Consider the following 20,136-nt stretch of genomic DNA (forward strand, 5'->3'; position numbering starts at 1 on the left):
GGTCCCATGTGGATGTATTAAGTATTCAACCCTGTAATGTACCTGTGCTCTTTTTTTTACAAGTAGCAAATAGTCCTACTGTGCTCATTGTGATTCCCACAGTAACAATGAACATAATGTAAGCAGTATGTTGTTTTCTGTGGCCATTGCATGCAGTGTTGGCAGAGAGAATGAAACCTGTGCTGTGACTGCAGCATGTATGACTGCATGAGGCGACTGTTACATCATGTGTACCCAATATGTGTAATCATGTGATGGCGTTTGGTAAAAAATTCATTCTTATACATCATAGTATATGTTGTAGTGTGCATACGCACGTGCACGCGCGCACACACACACACACAATATATATATATGTATTTATCAGCATTTATTTAGAACATTCAGGGTGACATTCCAATACACACACAATAGCAATGTGTGGTTATTCACAGAATAAAATATGAAATATAAAAGAGAATAAAATAAAACCGAATGTTGTAACACAATGTGACCGACACCAATATGGGTTCGCAATCAATGTGCAAAGTTCATGAAGCAACATAAATATTACTACACGGTCATAACGGCAAAGGAAAACATCTGACCTTTCACCTTTGTGGGAGGCTCGGGACTGAGAGCTCATACTATGTTGGTAGGTTGTACATATGAAGCTTGGGAAAAATGAAGAATTCAGATGTCCTGTTTATGCCCAGGGATGGATTATTCGAGATCGACATTAAACAAGGCCTTTGCTTCCACTGTTAAGTCCTTTTAAAATATCTCACTCTGTTGATCAAAACTATCTTGACATCTATCATCACCGAGTTAAGGTGTTTCAGCCACTCTGTTAACAAGTACATGAACTCAAGCACACAGCTTGATACACAGAGACAAACAGACAAGCTCAGTGACTTGTACTGTGAATGTCCCAGTCAACTGTTAGTGCCATTTCAGTGGAATGAAAGCATCTAGGAGAAACCCCAGCCCAGTCAAGAAGTGGAAGAACACATAAACGAGCAGAGCGGGGCTTCGTTACAGTTCCACACACAAGAACTGTGTCAGGAGCTTCATGCACACAAAGCCACGGTCGGCTGGGTGGATGAAAAGCACGTGGCCACTGGAACAGTGGAGACATGCTGCCTGCTATGATGAATCACACTTCACTGGCAGATGAACAAATCTGGGTTTGGTGGACGGCAGCACAACGGCAGCTACTCAAATGCAGAAGTGCCAGCAGTAAAGTCTGGATGAGGAGGGATGATGGTGTGAGATCCTTCTACCCAGGTTATGACTTAGTTCCACTGAAAATGAATGTCAATACTCCAACATACAAACCCATTGTGGAAAGTGGCATACTATTAACTTTGTGGAAGGACCCTTCCCTGTTTCGCTGTACAAAGAGGCATCCATAAACACAGTTTGAAGAGGATCTCTAGTGACCTGCATAGAGCTCTGACCTCAACCTGAATTGGAAGGTTGATTGCGAGCCACAACGTCTTATCTAACATGGATTAGATGTATAATGGGCACATTCATTCATACTGCAAAATCTTGTGCAAGGTATTCCCAGAAGAGTGGAGGCTCCCACCACCACAGAGCCACCCCAACTTCATGTTCATATAGGTCTGATGGACAGATGACTACATTCAGTTACCCATATTGTGTACTTATGCTCTTTGTATCCTCTATGTATGACAGTACCGAACCAGCCTGAAAACACAAAGCTTCATAGAGAATGAAGCACTATGTTAAAAGGCACAGGACCCCCCCCCCCCCCACCAAAAAAACAAAAAAAAACATTCCCACGATTCACTTCTCCCTCAGCAGATAGAAGACCACAGCTTTCATGTAGTGCACACACGTGCAGGCCACCACCACCAACCAATGGGAATGGAAGCTGGGGTTCATGTTGATTACGCACTTTGTGATGTCAGCCTGAAAAGAAAAAAAAAAGAGAGATGGACGTTAAAACAAGAAAACACTGTGATGCATTAGTCCGGTTCACTGCATCTCTACCCACCAAAGCTTTGTTTAGACAACAATCTTTAGTAGACCAAATGCCATCGATGCACTCACACATATACACAGATGTGCACCTTTATCAGGGGCAAATTGCACTCGGCTAGTAGGACAGCACAGACTTTTATAAGACTTTAATAAGTAATGACTCATGGTTTTTCACTGTGCCAATAACCAGGCATGGTATGAGAATTCCTCTTTGTGGCTGCCACCTATTGGCTGCTTATGTAATGACAGCACAACATAACATGGTCTGATAAGCAAAGCGTAACTCCCAGTAAGACCCAAATAAGAAGACATAAGCCATTGGGGATGTGTAAACATTGTTAAGATATCCTTTATCATAATGACATAATGGAATTCAGCGATGTGTGTGTGCATGGTCCTTTAATAATCTCAAAGGCATTATCTGCTAAGCAGAACATACAAACAAGTATGTAAGCAGAAAAGCTCACAAACACACTCAAACACCAGTGCTCTCTTCATTCACATAACATACAGTATGTATGTTTTATGTATTAATTTCACAAACGTCTATATCCAGTGGTTATTGTCAAGCAGGTTTGTGGGTGTGCCTGCTTTATCTATAGCCAAGTCCCTAGTGGGAAACCTTGAAAAATGTAGAACTGTCAGTATAGACAATGATTCTTAGCCTATAGATTTACCTCCTGTTTGTTTAAAGTCCATTTTACCTACTGATACCTAGATCAAAGAGTCTTTACAATCCAAAGATGAGCCATTACAACACAACACAGAAGCAACTACAAAACTGATCTGTTTCTTTTCTCATTACCTTTGAACTCATCTGACATTTTTAAATACTGCAACTGAAATGGATCTGGAGTCAGTTATCCCAGTCTTCTCTCCTTTATGAATCATTATGAGGAAACCCCAATACTGAATCTACAACAGTGCTGCAGGGGAAGAAATGTTTACATAGAAAACAGACCTGTCTAGCAGGCCTTAGAGAAGGAGGAGTAAAGCCTAACTTACTGGCTACCAGGACAATACAGTTCCTGGGACATGTGCAGTCTGCATGGAGACTGATTGACAAGCTCAGTAGCACTCTAACATGTGCAGACACAGCCCGTAGTTCAGCATGGGATACCGTACACACACACACACACACACACACACACACACACACACACACACACACACACACACACACACACACACACACACACACACACACACACACACACACACACACACACACACACACACGGGTGTGTCATCTCACAGGAGCAACTGTAGATTTCAACATAAGTACTGTGTAAAAGTATACACAACAGGCTGGTCTCTTTCTGACCAGGGTTTACAAAAACAGAGGAACAGCAGAGGGGGGTTTGATGTATGATATATTCATGTTGTGAGCTCCATCCCCCAAAGAAACAAACAGCACATACAACTCAGCAGGGAAGCTGTACACTCAGTACAACACAGACAAACATTCCCATATCCCACAATGCAATGTCCAGCTAAATCAGTTATACTCACTCACTCACACTCACTCTCTCTCTCTCACACACACACACACACACACACACACACACACACACACACACACACACACACACACACACACACACACACACACACACACACACACACACACACACACACACACACACACACACTCATCTAATTGAGTATCAACAGATCTCAATGAGAGACACTAATGATACTGTTCCAGATTGTACACAAATGTACATGTGATTTGGTTGAGATGTTGAGATGGTCCTCACCCAACCTCCTCTCTTCTTTAACCACGACACGAGGCTCTTGCGGACGAACTCTCCCATGCAGTCAACGATGGTGTGCACCATGGCGGGGTTACCATGGCGAACACAGTCCACCGCTAAAGCTCCAGCAACCGCATAGAGAGACACAACCTTACCCCATGTGACCCCTGAGGGGGAGAGAGAGAGAGAGAGAGAGAGAGAGAGAGAGAGAGAGAGAGAGAGAGAGAGAGAGAGAGAAGCAGAGCTCAATCACAAAACCAACAAATCACACATATTGACATCCAAATAGATATAAAACGTGCCAGAATGTGATGTAGAGTCCCACTAATCTGCACACAGGTGTGTACATGGCTTGGAAAGAGTGTGGCAAAGGTACCGCTCACCAGCCTTACAATACATCAGCTCCTCATCCATGCTGCTTTCAGCCTTCAGCTACTAAACTGTCACACGCTGGAAGTGATGGCTTGTGTGTGTGTGTGTGTGTTTATTAGATAACAGTCAAAAGGGCTGTGAATCAGCTTAGAAGAGAAGGCAGTGGCCGTTTCCTCCACAGCTGCTGCTCCTTCTCTGTGTGACTCAGTACCAGTCAGATGCATCACAGCCAACCGCCTCACGCTGAGCAATGCTTTACACAGCCAGCCGCTTTACACAGTACAAGCAGCACAGACAGGTTTAAAATGAAGAAGTGAAAGCTATTCACTTCTCCTTTCCTTTTTACTACAGTACTCGCTATTTTAAACCTTTAAAACATGTTCTGCATGGGAAGAGGACTGAATGATATGATTATGTGGGTACAACGGTTCTATAAAGACCACAACACATGCAGACCTTTAACGTATGCACAGAAATGCACCTATTTAATACATATTTTCCATACAGCTGTGATGTGGCAAGCGACGTGAGCATCAGAAAACTGTAGTTTGTAGTTAGGACGAAAAATGTCAGAATTTCTAACAGAACTTCAACCCTGGCAGATAATAAAAGCCTAAAAATATGGTAGTCCATGTTCACCCGAGAAAGAGAAGTGTGGAGAGGAAGCAGCGCTGGACAGACGGAGTGTGAGGAGGTTACCATGCAGCATGGGAGGCTGAGATAACATGTGGTTTGGCAACCAGAAAACACCCTCAATTTCCTCTTCTACTGAGCAGAAAAAAGAACCAATCCAGGCCTGATAAGCACATGAAGACTCCACACTGTCTGTGCCTAATATATATGGTCTGATGTGGAGTTCAAGAAAACACTTTCACCATGTCACAAATCTAAACTAATCCAAACCGAACACACAACATGCACACAGGTACATTGGACCTTTTTACAGGTTAGTTTGGTGATAAGGTAAGTATGCCCTTTGTCATACTTAAGTTATAACAGTTGGCCTCTTCAATCATAGGTGACAAAATGACCTTGCCCAAGGTACACTGCTTTTGTGACTGTGAGGTTTCCTGTTAAATCATCCACAAAACAAAACAAGACGCCTTCTGTTGTGAGGCTCGAAAAGGTTTTTTGTGAACAACAGATCTGTGATGAGTCAACACTGAATCATTTTCAGAGAGACGCCAAAGTCTTTTCACTCCAGATACCAATAGAACACCTGGATTGGTACAAGCAATGGTTTATGACACAGAAGTGCCTGTCTGTAACCATACAACGGTCAGCTTCACCCGACCTGAGGAACCACTGGCACTAGTACATTAGCACTGCAGGACTTTTAAGGGTGTGTTCTGGTTTAAGAAGAAGACAAAATGATTTAGGGAAGAAAAAAATGGGGAGGGTTTCGTCATGAAATTTGATCCTTCACACTGGAAAAACAGTTCTGAAAATAGACTAGGGTTTAGCCCCTCAAGTTCCCTGTTGTGAACGGTGACATTGGGATTTCAGATGAAGTTATCCTCACTAGACCTGATAGTGCATGCAAAAGTCATGGATCACTTCTCAGATGTCCACCCAGCCTGTACACTCGGACCCTGAGGGGATGTGTTTTTTTCCCCTACGCCTGGACTTTGTTTATGCTAAAAGATCCTTTGGTGTTCTCAAAGTTCTCTAGAAGAGAGCAGTGCTTTCAGCATGTGTACATAAACGTTAAAAAAGCGTCCATTTTAACATCCCCTAAAAGGAGTAATGGTGGAATGTGCAGATCAATCACCTCTAACCCTGCATGAGGCCCAGTAAATGCACAGTGCTGTGGATTCCCAGCAAAGCTGTGGTTTCTTCACGGTCTAAGAGTTTCTTCGTCTTGTTGATAGTCACAATCATGATCACATCACAGTACCCATATGTTCCACATTATGTGATCCCACTAAAAATGTGCTGTTCTAATGAGGGGAAAAACAATATTCTGAATATGCACAGCAAACTGATACTGAATATTCATACTGATACTGAACACCACTGATTACTTTTCCATTATCAGCAAGTAAAAAAAGAATTAAAATCCCTCCTGAATGTGTAGGCAAGTTTTCTGACCAACCTGTGGAGAATATTTCTGCAGCTACAGCAAGGAAAGCATCAGAAACCACACTCTCCGACGTCACGGTGATATTCAGCTGACGAGCCACGTTGCGATACACGTTGGGCCGTAAGTATTCTAGCTCGTCACCTAGGAGACACATAACAGCATTAATGTAGGAAGAGAATTATCGCAGCACCATGACATGGCAATGTGTGTATGTGCATGTGTGTACAATTATGCAATCTTATTCTCTTTATTAATATTTCATTCCTGTATGTTCAATGCTAATTACAAAATTAAGAATTAAGGTTGTTGACTTCTGTTTCTCAGAAGTGTGTGATTAAATCTGACTCTGTCTGAAAGGGTTAAACAGGGTGATCTGAGGGTGGGAACCTCCCCAACTATCCCCAGCCAACACAGATCTGCTGGCTGATAACAACTGGAATGATCCACATTGTTACATGCTTTGTCCATACAAAGCTCTTTTTGGACAATAGGTCAAATATATCCAACCCTGTCCATTTAAAAGAAGTTGCCTTTTTAGGTAAGTCAGATTAGACTACCTCGCCATGCTGTTTAGATTCATGTGATGTCTTGGCTTACAGTATACTTGACTGTGACAGATTTTTTTTACTTAAATGTTATTGGGTACATAGAGAATGATATGAATGCATTCGTAATCCCCATGCTATGTTGGATTAAAATAAAATAAAAAAATCACAAAGTAGTAAACACCCCAGTGGGTGAGGCACTGATATGGCTGCTAAACTGTGCCGTAAGGCATTATGAAATCGACGGGTATAAAGGAATCTCCAAGAGGGCAAAGGAGGAGAGGAATGCAGGGGGTGGTTATTGCATAACCCCGTCTGAGCTTTGCTCTCCAATGCATTTTCATAGATACAAAAGCCAAAGCATTACCCTAAAACATTATTGACTGAAAATGGTCTATAGTTCAGAAGCCCTTCATAATAGACAGACTCACCAGCTTTTCGCAACAACATACTAACAGGTGCAGCAGACTATGTGCTTAAAATGTTGTAATAATAATAATGATGATACTAATATAATAATAAATAATAATAATCAAACGAATTATCATGCATTCATTAGATACAGTGGATGTGTACATCTCAATTAGAATGCCACATTTAGAAAAAAAATCTAAAGGTTTTCAACAGTACTAACTATAATTAGATTTTGTGTATAATAATAAATATAGTATTTCCAGAATACCAGATTAAGACACAAAAATCAGAAGAAAAAAGACAAAGGCAAGAAAACCAACTGTACCTAACCAGAGGAGGACAGATGAGACTTCTCCGAGTGTTCCTCCCGAAGACAGTCCATGGTCAGGCTTAGACCATCCAAATCCAACGCGACTAAGCCTGGAGTGGATGTAGTCCCTACACAACACTTTGGACTGAGAGACGAGCTCCTTGTCCGTCGGAGAGCGCTCGAACACCTCCATCACTTCTGCTGCGAACACCGACGAGCGGCGCAACACATCCATACCATTCATGAGAGGCCGTTATTTACAAACAAACGTCCACCTCCCACGCCGTGTACGGTCACGCCGCTAACTCCGCCGACACAAGCTTCCTGTCCTGTTGAGAGAGCAACCTTCTCGTAACCGATGTTCACGTATTAGTAAAAAGTTGTCAAGCACGTGCAAAAGGATCGCGACGTGTGCTGTAAATGGACCAGAACCACGCGACGCCTGCAGGCTCAGCTCACGTCCGCTTTCTTTTATCACTTACATTGAAATATTCCTTTTTTTCTTAAGATATCAACCACTCACCTCTCTTTGCCTTGTTCAGGGGCTCTTGCCACTCTGGATTAGTCTACATCTGATTTGGGTTTAGACACCAGAGACTAAATCCAAGTAAATTGCGACGCGCAACAGATAAAAAACAGCTACAAAAATTGCTTGAAGTCGGTTATCTGTGAAATGTCACCACCCGATAACTATCTCCGGTGTTTTAAAAAACTTCGACGTTACGTGCCTGTCTCCTCGCTTTCGACTCGCAGATTTGCGGGTAATATTATGACTTTTCTCCAGAATGCCGTTGGTGTTGTCAGATAGTGACTAAACTGAATCTGAGGCTGTTTCCTTCTTTGGACAACCCGCTCGCCCGGAGGACGGAGGCGGAGCGCCGAGGTGTGTCGGCCGCCCCTCACAGCGGCTCTGGCAAAGAACCAACCCACGTCCTGTATCAATTTTTAGCAATTCATTTCTAATACATTTAGCTTATTAATTAGTATTACACGTGTTCGTGTCGGTAGGAGCAGTCGAGTTTTATATGCTGCCAATTATAACTAAGGTCTTTTGCTCAGAGCAAACTAGGTCTAGTTATGAACCATCCTTATTATGAAGACTCTTAAAAGACGTTATTGAGCAGCTTTCCTAAAGTATGCCTAACAGTTTTTTTTCCATATGCATGTAACTATCAACGATATCAATACACGAATTTAAGCCGAAGGTAACTCAAAGGTGAAAAATGACAGGTTATAACTTGTGTTCCAAGATTTTTCATCAGAAGTCTTTACGGTTTGAAATTAATTAGTCCTACCCGCCCTGTGTTCAAGCAAAATATCCTCAATCTTTACCTCACTATAGACACAGTTACAGACCTAGGATTTGCTTTAACACGCTCTCTAATTACCAGTACATTTCTGACGAAAAACGCCCACGTTTCTTTAACAGATCCAAAAGCCTGGCAGATCTAACCTACAACTACCAGATGAGATCACCAGAACAGCATGAATTGGACACACTAAACAAAACTGAACAGAAACTACAAGATCGAGGCAGTTTTCGTCAACACCGTAGGCGAGAATGAGCCTGTGTGAGAAGAACTAACGACCCACAGCAGGTTCCTCTTTGTGCACAAACTGTTCAAAACGGAATGTGTGTGAAGACCTGAAGAAACACTCGAGGCCTTCAAGATTTGTAATGACTGATGATTGTCCAAAACACAGAGGGAATTTGACTTTTTCCCCCGGGTAGCGCTGAACGGTATTTCAACTGAAGTGGTAGAGTTCACCAATTATTTGGAAAACAAGCCCACGTACAGTTTGTTTCCCAAGAAAGTGTTTCTGGCGAACAGGTGTTGAGAAATTTCAGGATTTATCTTTTGCTTTGGCATTGGCTACATGCCTATAGACCTACGATTCTGTTTAGTTATAAACACATACCGATATAAGATAATGGATTATGCCTTTGCTATATAGTACATTTAATCTGATAAACAGATCTGCAGATCTGAACGTTTTTCGTTTTCAGGATCAGTGCAACCTTACAAGAACCCAGTTTACAATCTGAACTTTCCAGACTGTTGCCTTGGTAACCAGGGCAGCCTTCCACGAGGCGTATACAATGTTGTACCTATACTGAGACAAAAGAATCTGAAAATAAATGCTAAAAATATATGAGAGCATTTTATATAAACACACCTACTTCTCAAGTAGTCCAAACTATTTTGTGTGAGCTGTTGCATTGTTGCTGGGGTGCGGGGAACACGGGTTTATTGGCTCTAGGAGCCCCTGTGAGTGTTTCAGTACTCCCGTCTGTAATCACATTTACAGGGTGATCTGTATATTCAAACACTGAGCAAAAACTGCACACCAGACACCAGACCACGGCCGAGTCTTTATATACGGTACTGTATTCACCCAAGGACATTTTATTACTTTATGTAGCTACAATACTGCACCCTAGAGGGAAAAGTGTTTTGTGAATGTGTACAAAGAAGGAACGGAGTAAAGACCTTGAGCAAAAGCAGAATAAAATTCAATGAGCTTATAAGACTCACAAAACACATACAAACTAAAAATACTGTAAAAAAGGATGTCGAAAATTATATAGAGACGTTGGATGAATCACTACTCAAATGGAACTGTTGGTAAAAAAATCTAAATGAAGAATATGAAGACAGGAAACAGATTGGCTTGTCTTCGTATTTTGTATATCGGTTGGAATGCCATAAACATATAAACAGCGTTTCAAACAAAAACGAGTGCTGACTGCATTTGCCATGGGACCCGTATGTGGATTTAACACGTCTGAAGTGTTCCTTACGTGTGTAGCCTGTTTATTGTTGTTTTACTTCTGTACTAAAAGCAAGATATATGCACCATCTGTGCTGTATTTGTCCACCATTATCACTTATTTAAATTAGACATAAATCAATACATTGGCAACTGGAAATACTACATTATTCTTCTTCTTCTTCCCCTAATCTAAAAATAGTGTACAAAGCAAACAGCAAATAAAACTACAGTACCCAAAGGTGTCGCTCCACGGGATTACCTCACGCATGCGCATTACATCATCCCCTTTCACAAAGTCGCTGAAGCAGCTTAGGAAAGGGAGGCTCCTTCGTAAGGAATTAAAGTATAAAGATCCAGAATAGAGCTCCGTGACCGGCGTCTGGACCGGACAACAGTTCATATTCCTTTGAAACCCACAGCAGGCTTGCAGCAACTACTTCGCGAATAGACAACCAGGAAGAGGTGTGATTGAGAGAGCAGACAGGCTTTTACAGTGGTTCTGTCGGGGGCAAGGTCCAGAAAAACAAAAAAACAGGGAAAAATATCAGCGAAAAGGAAGACAACCGTCAAACCAGACGAGAAGGGCGGCTGTGGTCCAGCTTGGTGTGTCCAGCCGCCATGGCGCATCTACGGGACATTCGGAACCAGGTAATCCTGGCCGTCTTGGCTGACAGACACGTCTGTCAAGGACGGATACAGTGAAGACAGTTTAACCTGCTGCCGACCCAACACAGCCACTTTGGTTCACGGCACAAAACAAGAGTATAAAACTGTGTGTTTATAAGATTTCCATTTGGAGAAAAGGACCGCTTGTGCCAAAAATCGGTAGCCTATCCGAAGTCCATAAACGGGGCTTGACAGATACTTGGAGAAAGAGCTGACAGTTCAGAAACGTTAACCTGTAACGAACCTCATGTTCCCATAATGTCATGACACTCCTATTTTCAGAGTAATCAGTTATCACTGATCTTATCAACCGGTAATTCAGAAGATAAACAATGTATTGGAACAAAAAAAATGTAGATGTTATTTCTGATCTACATGGAAAAGAAATAGCTAATACGTATATTTATGTTAATGTCGACAGTTATATTAACTACACAGATATTTTAAAAGCTTTTCACATCTTGTTCCGAATAATGTCCGATGGTCAAGATTGTTTTTTTGTCTTCCATTGTTAAATTAGAAACAACTGATAAACGCACATCTTTCCTCTAGCAAATATGTTGTGGACCAGATAACGTCTGCATGATGTGCGCTTTCTGAGCGTGAGAAGAGCGTGATGTTGTAGTTTAGCACGCACACTTCTGCAGACCAGTGACCGTGTCCGTGTCTGGTGACAGGTGTGAGCAAGCCAGAAACCTAGCAATACTCGGCATGAATCCATCCGAAAAGTTACGCCAGTGTGCGTTACACTGTAAGTCGGGGAAAGTGAGGCTTGGATTATACTACAATATTTTTGGACTGAATGAATGTTGATTGCAGAATTCTAGCTGCCGTGGCCATCTGGTTTTTTTTTCGATTTATTTATTTTGAGAGAACACCCATGTACCCAGGCTTACATCATTGATGTCCCCAATTGCAGATGTTTTCATTACGAAGTGGAAAGAACTTTGATAATGTTTTTGATAATGAGAAAATGTTAGACACAAAAACTAAATCCCTCAATATTTAAGGACATAGTTTCACAAGTAATGTTATTTCATGTATTAACAAAAATAGTAAAAATAGACTATGCACCAAGTGACCCGTGCAATTAACAGTTTGTTCTGGACATGTGGTTTGAGGAGGAGGATGAAGAGGAAGATTCCTTATAAAACTAAACCAATGGTGCACGAACCCCTAATTTAAGAAATCAAGAATACCTAATGAAATCACTGAACAGCTGTGTGGCTATTTAGTCCATCTTGACAATATTTCATACAAATCTGTGCATCGCTACTGACTATTGAACAAACCTCAAATCAAATCCAGATGTATTCCCTACATCACTGGATAAAGTAACATACTTCTCATTCTTTTTCTATGATTTCTCAACACAGACTTATTGCCTTGTGTTTTCCATTATTTTGACACTTTCTCTAGCTTGTCATTTATCAATCTCCAACAGCTTGGCTTTTTTTCCAAGCTTTGTTCAGGCTTAATGATTATATTATTGGGTTAACCATGTAAATAGATCTTTGATATCAAAAGATCTTCACCACAAGAGGTGACACATCCGTATTACGAGCCTTGTAATGCTACAGGACTGGAATGCTAAGAAACACTAATGCTAAGAAAGGGCTAAGCATTATCCTTAGCCCTAAATTAGTGTAACGACACTGAAAGCACTTGGTGAACTTGTTGCTTGGTAACTGCTCATTTAAATCTTGAATCTGGGAACACTGCATGGCGTGGCATCACCTCCTGGACTATTGCTTGATGTATTTTTGAGCTTTTTTCTTAGAAACAGATTTGCATATTTGGGCACAAATGCTAATGAGTCTGTGTTTGTTCAGAACACTCGTTTGGATCCCGAGCAGTACTTCACCAAACTAGAGCGCATCGGCAAAGGCTCGTTTGGTGAAGTCTACAAGGGAATCAACAACTGCACGAAGGAGGTGGTGGCCATAAAGATCATCGACCTGGAGGAAGCAGAAGATGAGATCGAGGATATTCAGCAGGAGATCACTGTTCTCAGCCAGTGTGACAGTCCCTTCGTCACCAGATACTTTGGCTCCTACCTCAAGGTGTGAGCCGAAATCTCAAATTGCTATAAGCTCAGTGTCACCCTAATCTATTTAGCTGTAGTTACTGTCTCTTCATATAATTTTCTGTGTGTTAAAAGGGGTCTCTTTAAAATGACTCTACTAGCCCGTTAGTCATCAGACTGTCATTTTCTGGTTACTATATACATGATTTAGAGGAAGCTGACTTAGAACGATATTTGTGAATGCAGGGAACAAAGTTGTGGATTATTATGGAGTATCTGGGCGGGGGCTCTGCTCTAGACATGGTGAGTACTGCCTGTCATTACTGTGCGAAACATAACACAATATGAAACCAAGTTTTGGCAATAAATTGAACTACTGTTCAAAGTGTCCTGTCAAAATGGGATGAAAACCACAGGTTGAGAATCATTGGGGTGTGTGTGTGTGTGTGTGTGTGTGTGTGTGTGTGTGTGGTTAGCTGAAGGCAGGGCCCCTGGAGGAGGTCTACATTGCTACAATACTCAGAGAGATTCTAAAAGGACTGGACTACCTACACTCGGAGAGGAAGATCCACAGAGACATCAAAGGTTATGACCCCAGTAGTCTGCTTCTCTACTGGCAAAAGCCTGATGAGTCATGTTGGTGAAAACCAAAACGATCTGGAATATGTTCAGTGGTTCACCCTGCATGCATGCCATCACATTTCATTGCATATTAGCTTGAATCACAATTCTAAAGCATTTTCAAGATCACTGGACCGATGCCTGTTCTCGATTCCAACTGTATATGCATGCTGTCAAACGCTGCTGGATCAATCTTCATCCGACGAGCGGAATCCGTCTGAAAGATCACGCACCTTTCACGTCTCTGTCTGATCACATTGCATCCAACAGCTGCCAACGTGTTGCTGTCCGAGCATGGCGATGTGAAGCTAGCAGACTTCGGTGTGGCGGGCCAGCTCACGGACACGCAGATCAAGAGGAACACGTTTGTGGGGACGCCGTTCTGGATGGCGCCGGAGGTCATCAAGCAGTCCTCGTACGACTTCAAGGTACCATGTCCTCGTCTGTCTCTCACCCCGTGCTCCTCTAAGAGGTACCATGTCCTCGTCTGTCTCTCACCCCGTGCTCCTCTAAGAGGTACCATGTCCTCGTCTGTCTCTCACCCCGTACTCCTCTAAGAGGTGTCATGTCCTCGTCTGTCTCTCACCCCGTGCTCCTCTAAGAAGTGTCATGTCCTCGTCTGTCTCTCACCCCGTGCTCCTCTAAGAGGTACCATGTCCTCGTCTGTCTCTCACCCCGTGCACCTCTAAGAGGTACCATGTCCTCGTCTGTCTCTCACGCAGTGCTCCTCTAAGAGGTGTCATGTCCTCGTCTGTCTCTCACGCCGTGCTCCTCTAAGAGGTACCATGTCCTCGTCTGTCTCTCACGCCGTGCTCCTCTAAGAGGTACCATGTCCTCGTCTGTCTCTCACGCCGTGCTCCTCTAAGAGGTACCATGTCCTCGTCTGTCTCTCACGCCGTGCTCCTCTAAGAGGTACCATGTCCTCGTCTGTCTCTCACGCCGTGCTCCTCTAAGAGGTGTCATGTTCACGTCTGTCTCTCACGCCGTGCTCCTCTAAGAGGTACCATGTCCTCGTCTGTCTCTCACCCCGTGCTCCTCTAAGAGGTGTCATGTTCACGTCTGTCTCTCACCCCGTGCTCCTCTAAGAGGTACCATGTCCTCGTCTGTCTCTCACCCCGTGCTCCTCTAAGAGGTACCATGTCCTCGTCTGTCTCTCACCCCGTGCTCCTCTAAGAGGTACCATGTCCTCGTCTGTCTCTCACGCCGTGCTCCTCTAAGAGGTGTCATGTTCACGTCTGTCTCTCACGCCGTGCTCCTCTAAGAGGTACCATGTCCTCGTCTGTCTCTCACGCCGTGCTCCTCTAAGAGGTACCATGTCCTCGTCTGTCTCTCACCCCGTGCTCCTCTAAGAGGTACCATGTCCTCGTCTGTCTCTCACCCCGTGCTCCTCTAAGAGGTGTCATGTTCATGTCTACAAGTCAAGTTACAAAAGCAACATATGGTGCATGCTGTCTAACACCTCAACACTTTCTCTTCCATAATGAAAATAAGCTTAATGAAATATTTAGAAACAGACAGATGACGTGGACACCGGACAGCCTTTACTTCACTGCTCCTCCTTTTCCTGCGTCCCCAGGCAGACATCTGGTCCCTAGGTATCACCGCCATCGAGCTGGCCAAAGGAGAGCCTCCAAACGCAGACCTGCACCCCATGAGGGTTCTGTTCCTCATACCCAAGAACAGCCCCCCAACTCTGGAGGGTTCCCACAGCAAGGCCTTCAAGGAGTTTGTAGAAGCGTGTCTCAACAAAGACCCACGGTTTGTGAGTGTCCCTGTCCTTAGTGGGGGGGGAAAAGCCTCAGAGACAAACTACAAAATTGTTGAAAGCATGAAATGTTGAAAGCATGAACAGTTTGTTTGTATTGTGGGAAGCAAAGTTTCAGATGGACAGAACTGAACTAGACTAAGCACAAAGGTCTCATTTCACAAACCGGCCATTTCATTTTAGACCACTGGTGCAAGAAATCTGAACAGACATGTCATTATTAACTTTCAGCTGGCATATTGTCTCCCATTAAACAGTTAAAGGAATGGTCTAGGGCAGGGGTACTCAAATAGAAATGATGAAAAACACTTTTCAAAACAGCTCGCGGGCCAGAAATAGATGGCATGTGGCCCACGGGCCACTATTTGAGTATGGGGGGTCTATACAAAGTTATACATTTTCCATTTACTTCAAATGTATGTATGATATACTCATTGTTTTGATTTTGCATGTTGCCTTTCAGTACCAGAGTTATAAGCATAATGTTACATTATGCTAATGCTTTACACCTCAATCGGAATTAGTCCTCCGCATCTACACATCTGTGCATTTTGAGATTACACAAACACACATACACACACACACACACACACACACACGTGATCACTAGGGGGCTGTGGTACACACAACCCCACTGTTCTGGGCCACTGTGCCTTGCTCAAGGACACTTTAGTCATGGCCTACGGCCTGGGAATCGAACCCACGACTCGCAACTCTCTAGTCACAAGTCTGGTTCCCCAAGACCAGTTCGCTTTAGATATTATTTGTAAAACTGTTGACAGGCTCAGAGTAGTTCACCAATTGTCCCCCACAGAGACCCACAGCTAAGGAACTGCTAAAGCACAAATTCATCAGTCGCTACACCAAGAAAACGTCCTACCTGTCTGAGCTGATTGACCGCCGCCGCCGCTGGAGGTCCGAGGGCCATGGAGAGGAGTCCAGCTCAGACGATTCTGACACGTAAGCCACCACACACACACACACACACACACACACCTTCACACGAGCAGCTAGTGCTGTGCTAAGCCCAAAGTCACCATGCACGCATGTTTGTGTCTCAGAGACAGCGAAGAGGACAGCCGAGACCGGAGCATCGTGTGGACGTTTCCCCGCACCATAAGGTCCAGTTCTCTGAACACACAGCAGCAAGGTCTTAACCACACAGACAAGGTGGGCCCCCCCCTCGAGTCTACAGACGTCACCGTCGTCAGTCCTGTGTAAACCGACCCAACTCACCCAGCCCATGTGCTTTCTGCTGTCATTTGCTGTCGATTACAGACAGAAGTGATGAAGAGGCAGCCAAAATCATCATCGTTAACCACGCTCCTCATCCCTATCTTCAGAGAGGTACATCGATGTCACACCATATCACTCACTCCTGCGGCAGTATTGTGTGGCCAGCAGCTGCAACACACAACGTAGGGCGCATTAGAGCCTCTGTGTTCACTGACCCTGTCGGCGATGCGTGCAGGTGAAGGAGAAGAGATGTGCGAGTGGGGGTGGCGTGCGTGCCCTGGAGGAGCTGGAGAACGCGTTTAACCTGGCCGAGGAGTCCAGCCCAGGAATCTCGGACCGTCTACTCACTCATGTGATGGAGAGAGTGTGCAGGTACGAGCACCTTCCTCAACGTCTCTTTGGCCCAGAGGCGTCCAGGGTGTAGCCAGTGAGCGCTTGCTGATCGGCTGTCTTGAAATGTAACGAGCAGAATCTCGAACAGGCTTGAAAGTGTCTTATCTAAACATTCCCACACCAGGTGAGAGTTGCTGTGTGGGGTCAGGAACGAAGCCCTCAGGCCCCTGCAGAGTGCTAGATCCAGGTGGCGGTGTGATCACTGGGAGGTGAATCCTCCTTAGCCTGTGGGGCACCTCTCCAGCCACTACTGTTCATTCTTTTAGGCAGAGTGAGGCTGAACCACCCAGGTTGCAGTGTTGGAAACAGCCCTGCAGGTCAAGGTATCTGGGTTCTGGGTTCTTGTAGGATAGTTAAGGAATGAGCATGTTACGTTAATAGACCAAGGTCTTGCTATGAACAGACTTAAGAAATGTAAGACATCCATGACTTTGTAAAATATTTTATCAGGTCGTTTCATTCACACCTTGTATAAAAAAAAAATACTCTGGAGGTTCCAGCAGGGAGGTTGGTATAAATGTATTCATGCTTCAGAAGCAGATGGTCAGCTCATTTGCACCGTCTTTCCCCTGCAGGTTTAGCCTCAATGGGAACACCACACCCCCAAAGCGATGAGCTCCAATAGGCTGCTGATAGTCAATCTACAATCCATAATCAATCTACACTGCATACGCAAGAGACCTGGACCTTCCATCAAATCAAGGTCCTCCATCGTTTCGTATACTTCAGATTATTGATTGATTGTAAATAGGATTTTTTTTTTAAGTACTGTGTATTTCATAAAGTGACATGATGCTTCATATTCAGTAAAGTGCACATAAAAGATACAGGGGCAGACCCGCTGCCCCGCACACAAAAAGCAGAGTTTCAAGTCGACATTGATGAGGTCCATAAACTGAAATAACACTCAAATTAGAGCCATTATTGATTTCACTTTATTGGTTATCATTTCAACATAAATGTCATGGAGGTGACTACATGAATGTCATACAGGAGTGTAGTTCCAGCAACACGCTACAAAAGAAACAGGAGTGACTATGGAAGACATGACACAAAACAGGATCCAGTTCGGTGAGGATACAGTCAGTCTAATCTCTGCAATGTCAGAGGTAACCCAGAGCTTGAAGTCCCCTCTGTGCCTCCGTTTACGTGGTGGATGGACAGACACATACGAATGAACACAAATTCCAGTCTGTAAGTGTACCAAGCAGACTAATGGGATGAGGTGCCCCAACACTGGTTAGGGACTGGTATGGACGTGCCTACACCAAAGAGCCAGGACTCCCAGGAAGACGGGAACAATCCCTACTGTCTTGTGTTAGGGAGCAGACACTTAGTCGCCAGTACAGGTTAACACCACAAACTCTGCTACGTAACTCAGTCATGTGTGAGAGTTTCAGGTCTTTGCTTGGACCTAGTACAGCATATTCAGTCTAGCACAGACTATGATCCATGTGGCACAGAGACTGATCAAATATCCCAAATGCAAGTTAAACCCATAAGTAAACATATGACTAACCATGAGGAACAGCAACTATTCAGAAGTTCCCTGGCCTTGAGCAAGTTATTTAGCAAAACAGGTTACAGGACTGACTTGTACATCTTACTCTGACCTGTCAAAGTGAATAAATGGAGTGCTTGACCTATTGTGAACCTTCATCTCAAAAGGCTTTTGTGAGGAGCAGTACACAAACGCTGAAACCAAACAAAATCAAAAGGGCCTTCACACCCCCAACCCCCCCTAACCGCCCCAAATCCATTCACCCTTCGTTTGAGTCAGAGTGCAGGTGGGGGAAGAGCCAGTCCATCTGGATATGTGCAAGAATTTATGACAATTTGAAGTTAGACAAATCTTCTGAAAGGTGATTAAACATTAGAGATAAATAAGCTGCACTTGTACCGTAGATGCTGGCTCCCCCTTGTGGCAGAAAAAAAAAGTTTGAAAAGCAGAACCTTGGAGATGAGTCGTGCATTAATGCATCAGTAACATTTTTCCAAACAAGATTGTTAAATATTTTCTGCACAATGTCTCAATTCAGAACAAAAATATTCAATACATCTCAAATTTATCCAAGTCAAAGCAGTGTGATATGCAGCTATTAATTCAACTAATTAAAATCTATAGATCAGTCATCATATTACTGAAGGTGTACTGTCTTCATTACACTGAAGCAGAGACCACCAGGGTATGGAAGAGGAGTGTGCACGCACACACACACACACACACCAGACATCTGCCCAGTCATCTTGGGCGTCACCAAAACAATTTCATAAAGGTTAACAGCAGGGTGAGTGACTGCCATTACAACCTGATCGTCTCCCCAACATGCAGAGTTCCCGCCCACGTTACCATGGGGACGCATGTACCATCTCAGGCAGGCACACGCAGCTGTGCTGCAGAGAACTTCACATACTGCAACCCTCCAGACTCCACCCCCAAACCGCCCAGAACTGCCCTCATCAATACCAGACCAAAACACACACTGCTGCGTTTTTGATGTCAACAGCTGTCCCCCATTCAGGAAATTCATAATCGTTTAAAAACGTGCGACTGCGGTGCCGGTGAAGTCAGAGCTCCACGTTCGGAGATGGAAAGATGGGCTATTTCTCCGAAACGGGACCACAGAAAATCACAGGACAAAATACGGTAACAGTTCCAAAAACAATAACCATCTGTGGTTGTATTACTGTCGCAGAGAAGTATTCAGAGGTCACTGTAGCTTGAGCCAAATGCGCGGTATGGCACCGCCAGTAACCATCGAGTCCAACTGCTGAACCGGTCTCCATCAGCTCAGTCCGTTCAGACGGCCGCTCCCTCTGCTGACCCGAGATCTCCAAGAGATGCAACAGTCAGTTGTATATTATGTGGACGGCAGTGGCAGAAACAAGATTAAATAAAATTAAGTGGTGGAGTCCTGGCAGGCTGTAAGGCCCAGCCCCCAGCCCCAGGAGCACAGTCCCCAGATCAGTCCTCCACAGTCCCCAGATCAGTTCCCGTTCAACTCGCTGGGGCCTTTGGGTATGAGGAGGCCAACACGGCCAGCTGCACTGGCAGCACTCAAGATCACCTCCATCCATCTGTGTACACACACACACACACACACACACACACACACAAACACACACACACACAAACACAGTCACATTTCACCTTCGTTTCAGACTTGGATGTAAACGTGGGATG

General features: G+C 44.0%; 3 protein-coding genes across 3 annotated transcripts in view; 1 reads left to right on the forward strand and 2 right to left on the reverse strand.

The window, feature by feature from the left end:
• Nucleotides 1-355: 355 nt before the first annotated feature.
• boka (BCL2 family apoptosis regulator BOK a) lies at nucleotides 356-8,278 on the reverse strand. Its single transcript, XM_076990388.1, has 5 exons — nucleotides 7,994-8,278; nucleotides 7,486-7,799; nucleotides 6,214-6,342; nucleotides 3,750-3,913; nucleotides 356-1,917 (listed from the first exon to the last, which is right to left on the reverse strand). The coding sequence occupies exons 2-5, from the start codon at nucleotides 7,712-7,714 to the stop codon at nucleotides 1,792-1,794; spliced, it is 648 nt and encodes a 215-aa protein (XP_076846503.1). The 5' UTR covers nucleotides 7,715-7,799; nucleotides 7,994-8,278; the 3' UTR covers nucleotides 356-1,791.
• Nucleotides 8,279-10,514: 2,236 nt separating this feature from the next.
• On the forward strand, nucleotides 10,515-18,605 carry stk25a (serine/threonine kinase 25a). The gene is made up of 11 exons (XM_076990384.1): nucleotides 10,515-10,893; nucleotides 12,744-12,974; nucleotides 13,184-13,240; nucleotides 13,414-13,522; nucleotides 13,829-13,986; nucleotides 15,135-15,320; nucleotides 16,138-16,283; nucleotides 16,385-16,493; nucleotides 16,602-16,670; nucleotides 16,795-16,931; nucleotides 17,528-18,605. The coding sequence occupies exons 1-11, from the start codon at nucleotides 10,864-10,866 to the stop codon at nucleotides 17,565-17,567; spliced, it is 1,272 nt and encodes a 423-aa protein (XP_076846499.1). The 5' UTR covers nucleotides 10,515-10,863; the 3' UTR covers nucleotides 17,568-18,605.
• Nucleotides 17,870-20,136, reverse strand: part of farp2 (FERM, RhoGEF and pleckstrin domain protein 2) — a 31,078-nt gene continuing 28,811 nt past the window's right edge. The window contains exon 27 of the mRNA XM_076990381.1: nucleotides 17,870-20,030. Within this exon, the coding sequence (XP_076846496.1) occupies nucleotides 19,940-20,030 (91 nt within the window). The 3' untranslated portion in view covers nucleotides 17,870-19,939. The remainder of the gene's footprint in view (nucleotides 20,031-20,136) is intronic.

The sequence above is a fragment of the Brachyhypopomus gauderio genome, unplaced genomic scaffold (genome assembly GCF_052324685.1).
Source record: "Brachyhypopomus gauderio isolate BG-103 unplaced genomic scaffold, BGAUD_0.2 sc75, whole genome shotgun sequence".
NCBI lineage: Eukaryota > Metazoa > Chordata > Actinopteri > Gymnotiformes > Hypopomidae > Brachyhypopomus > Brachyhypopomus gauderio.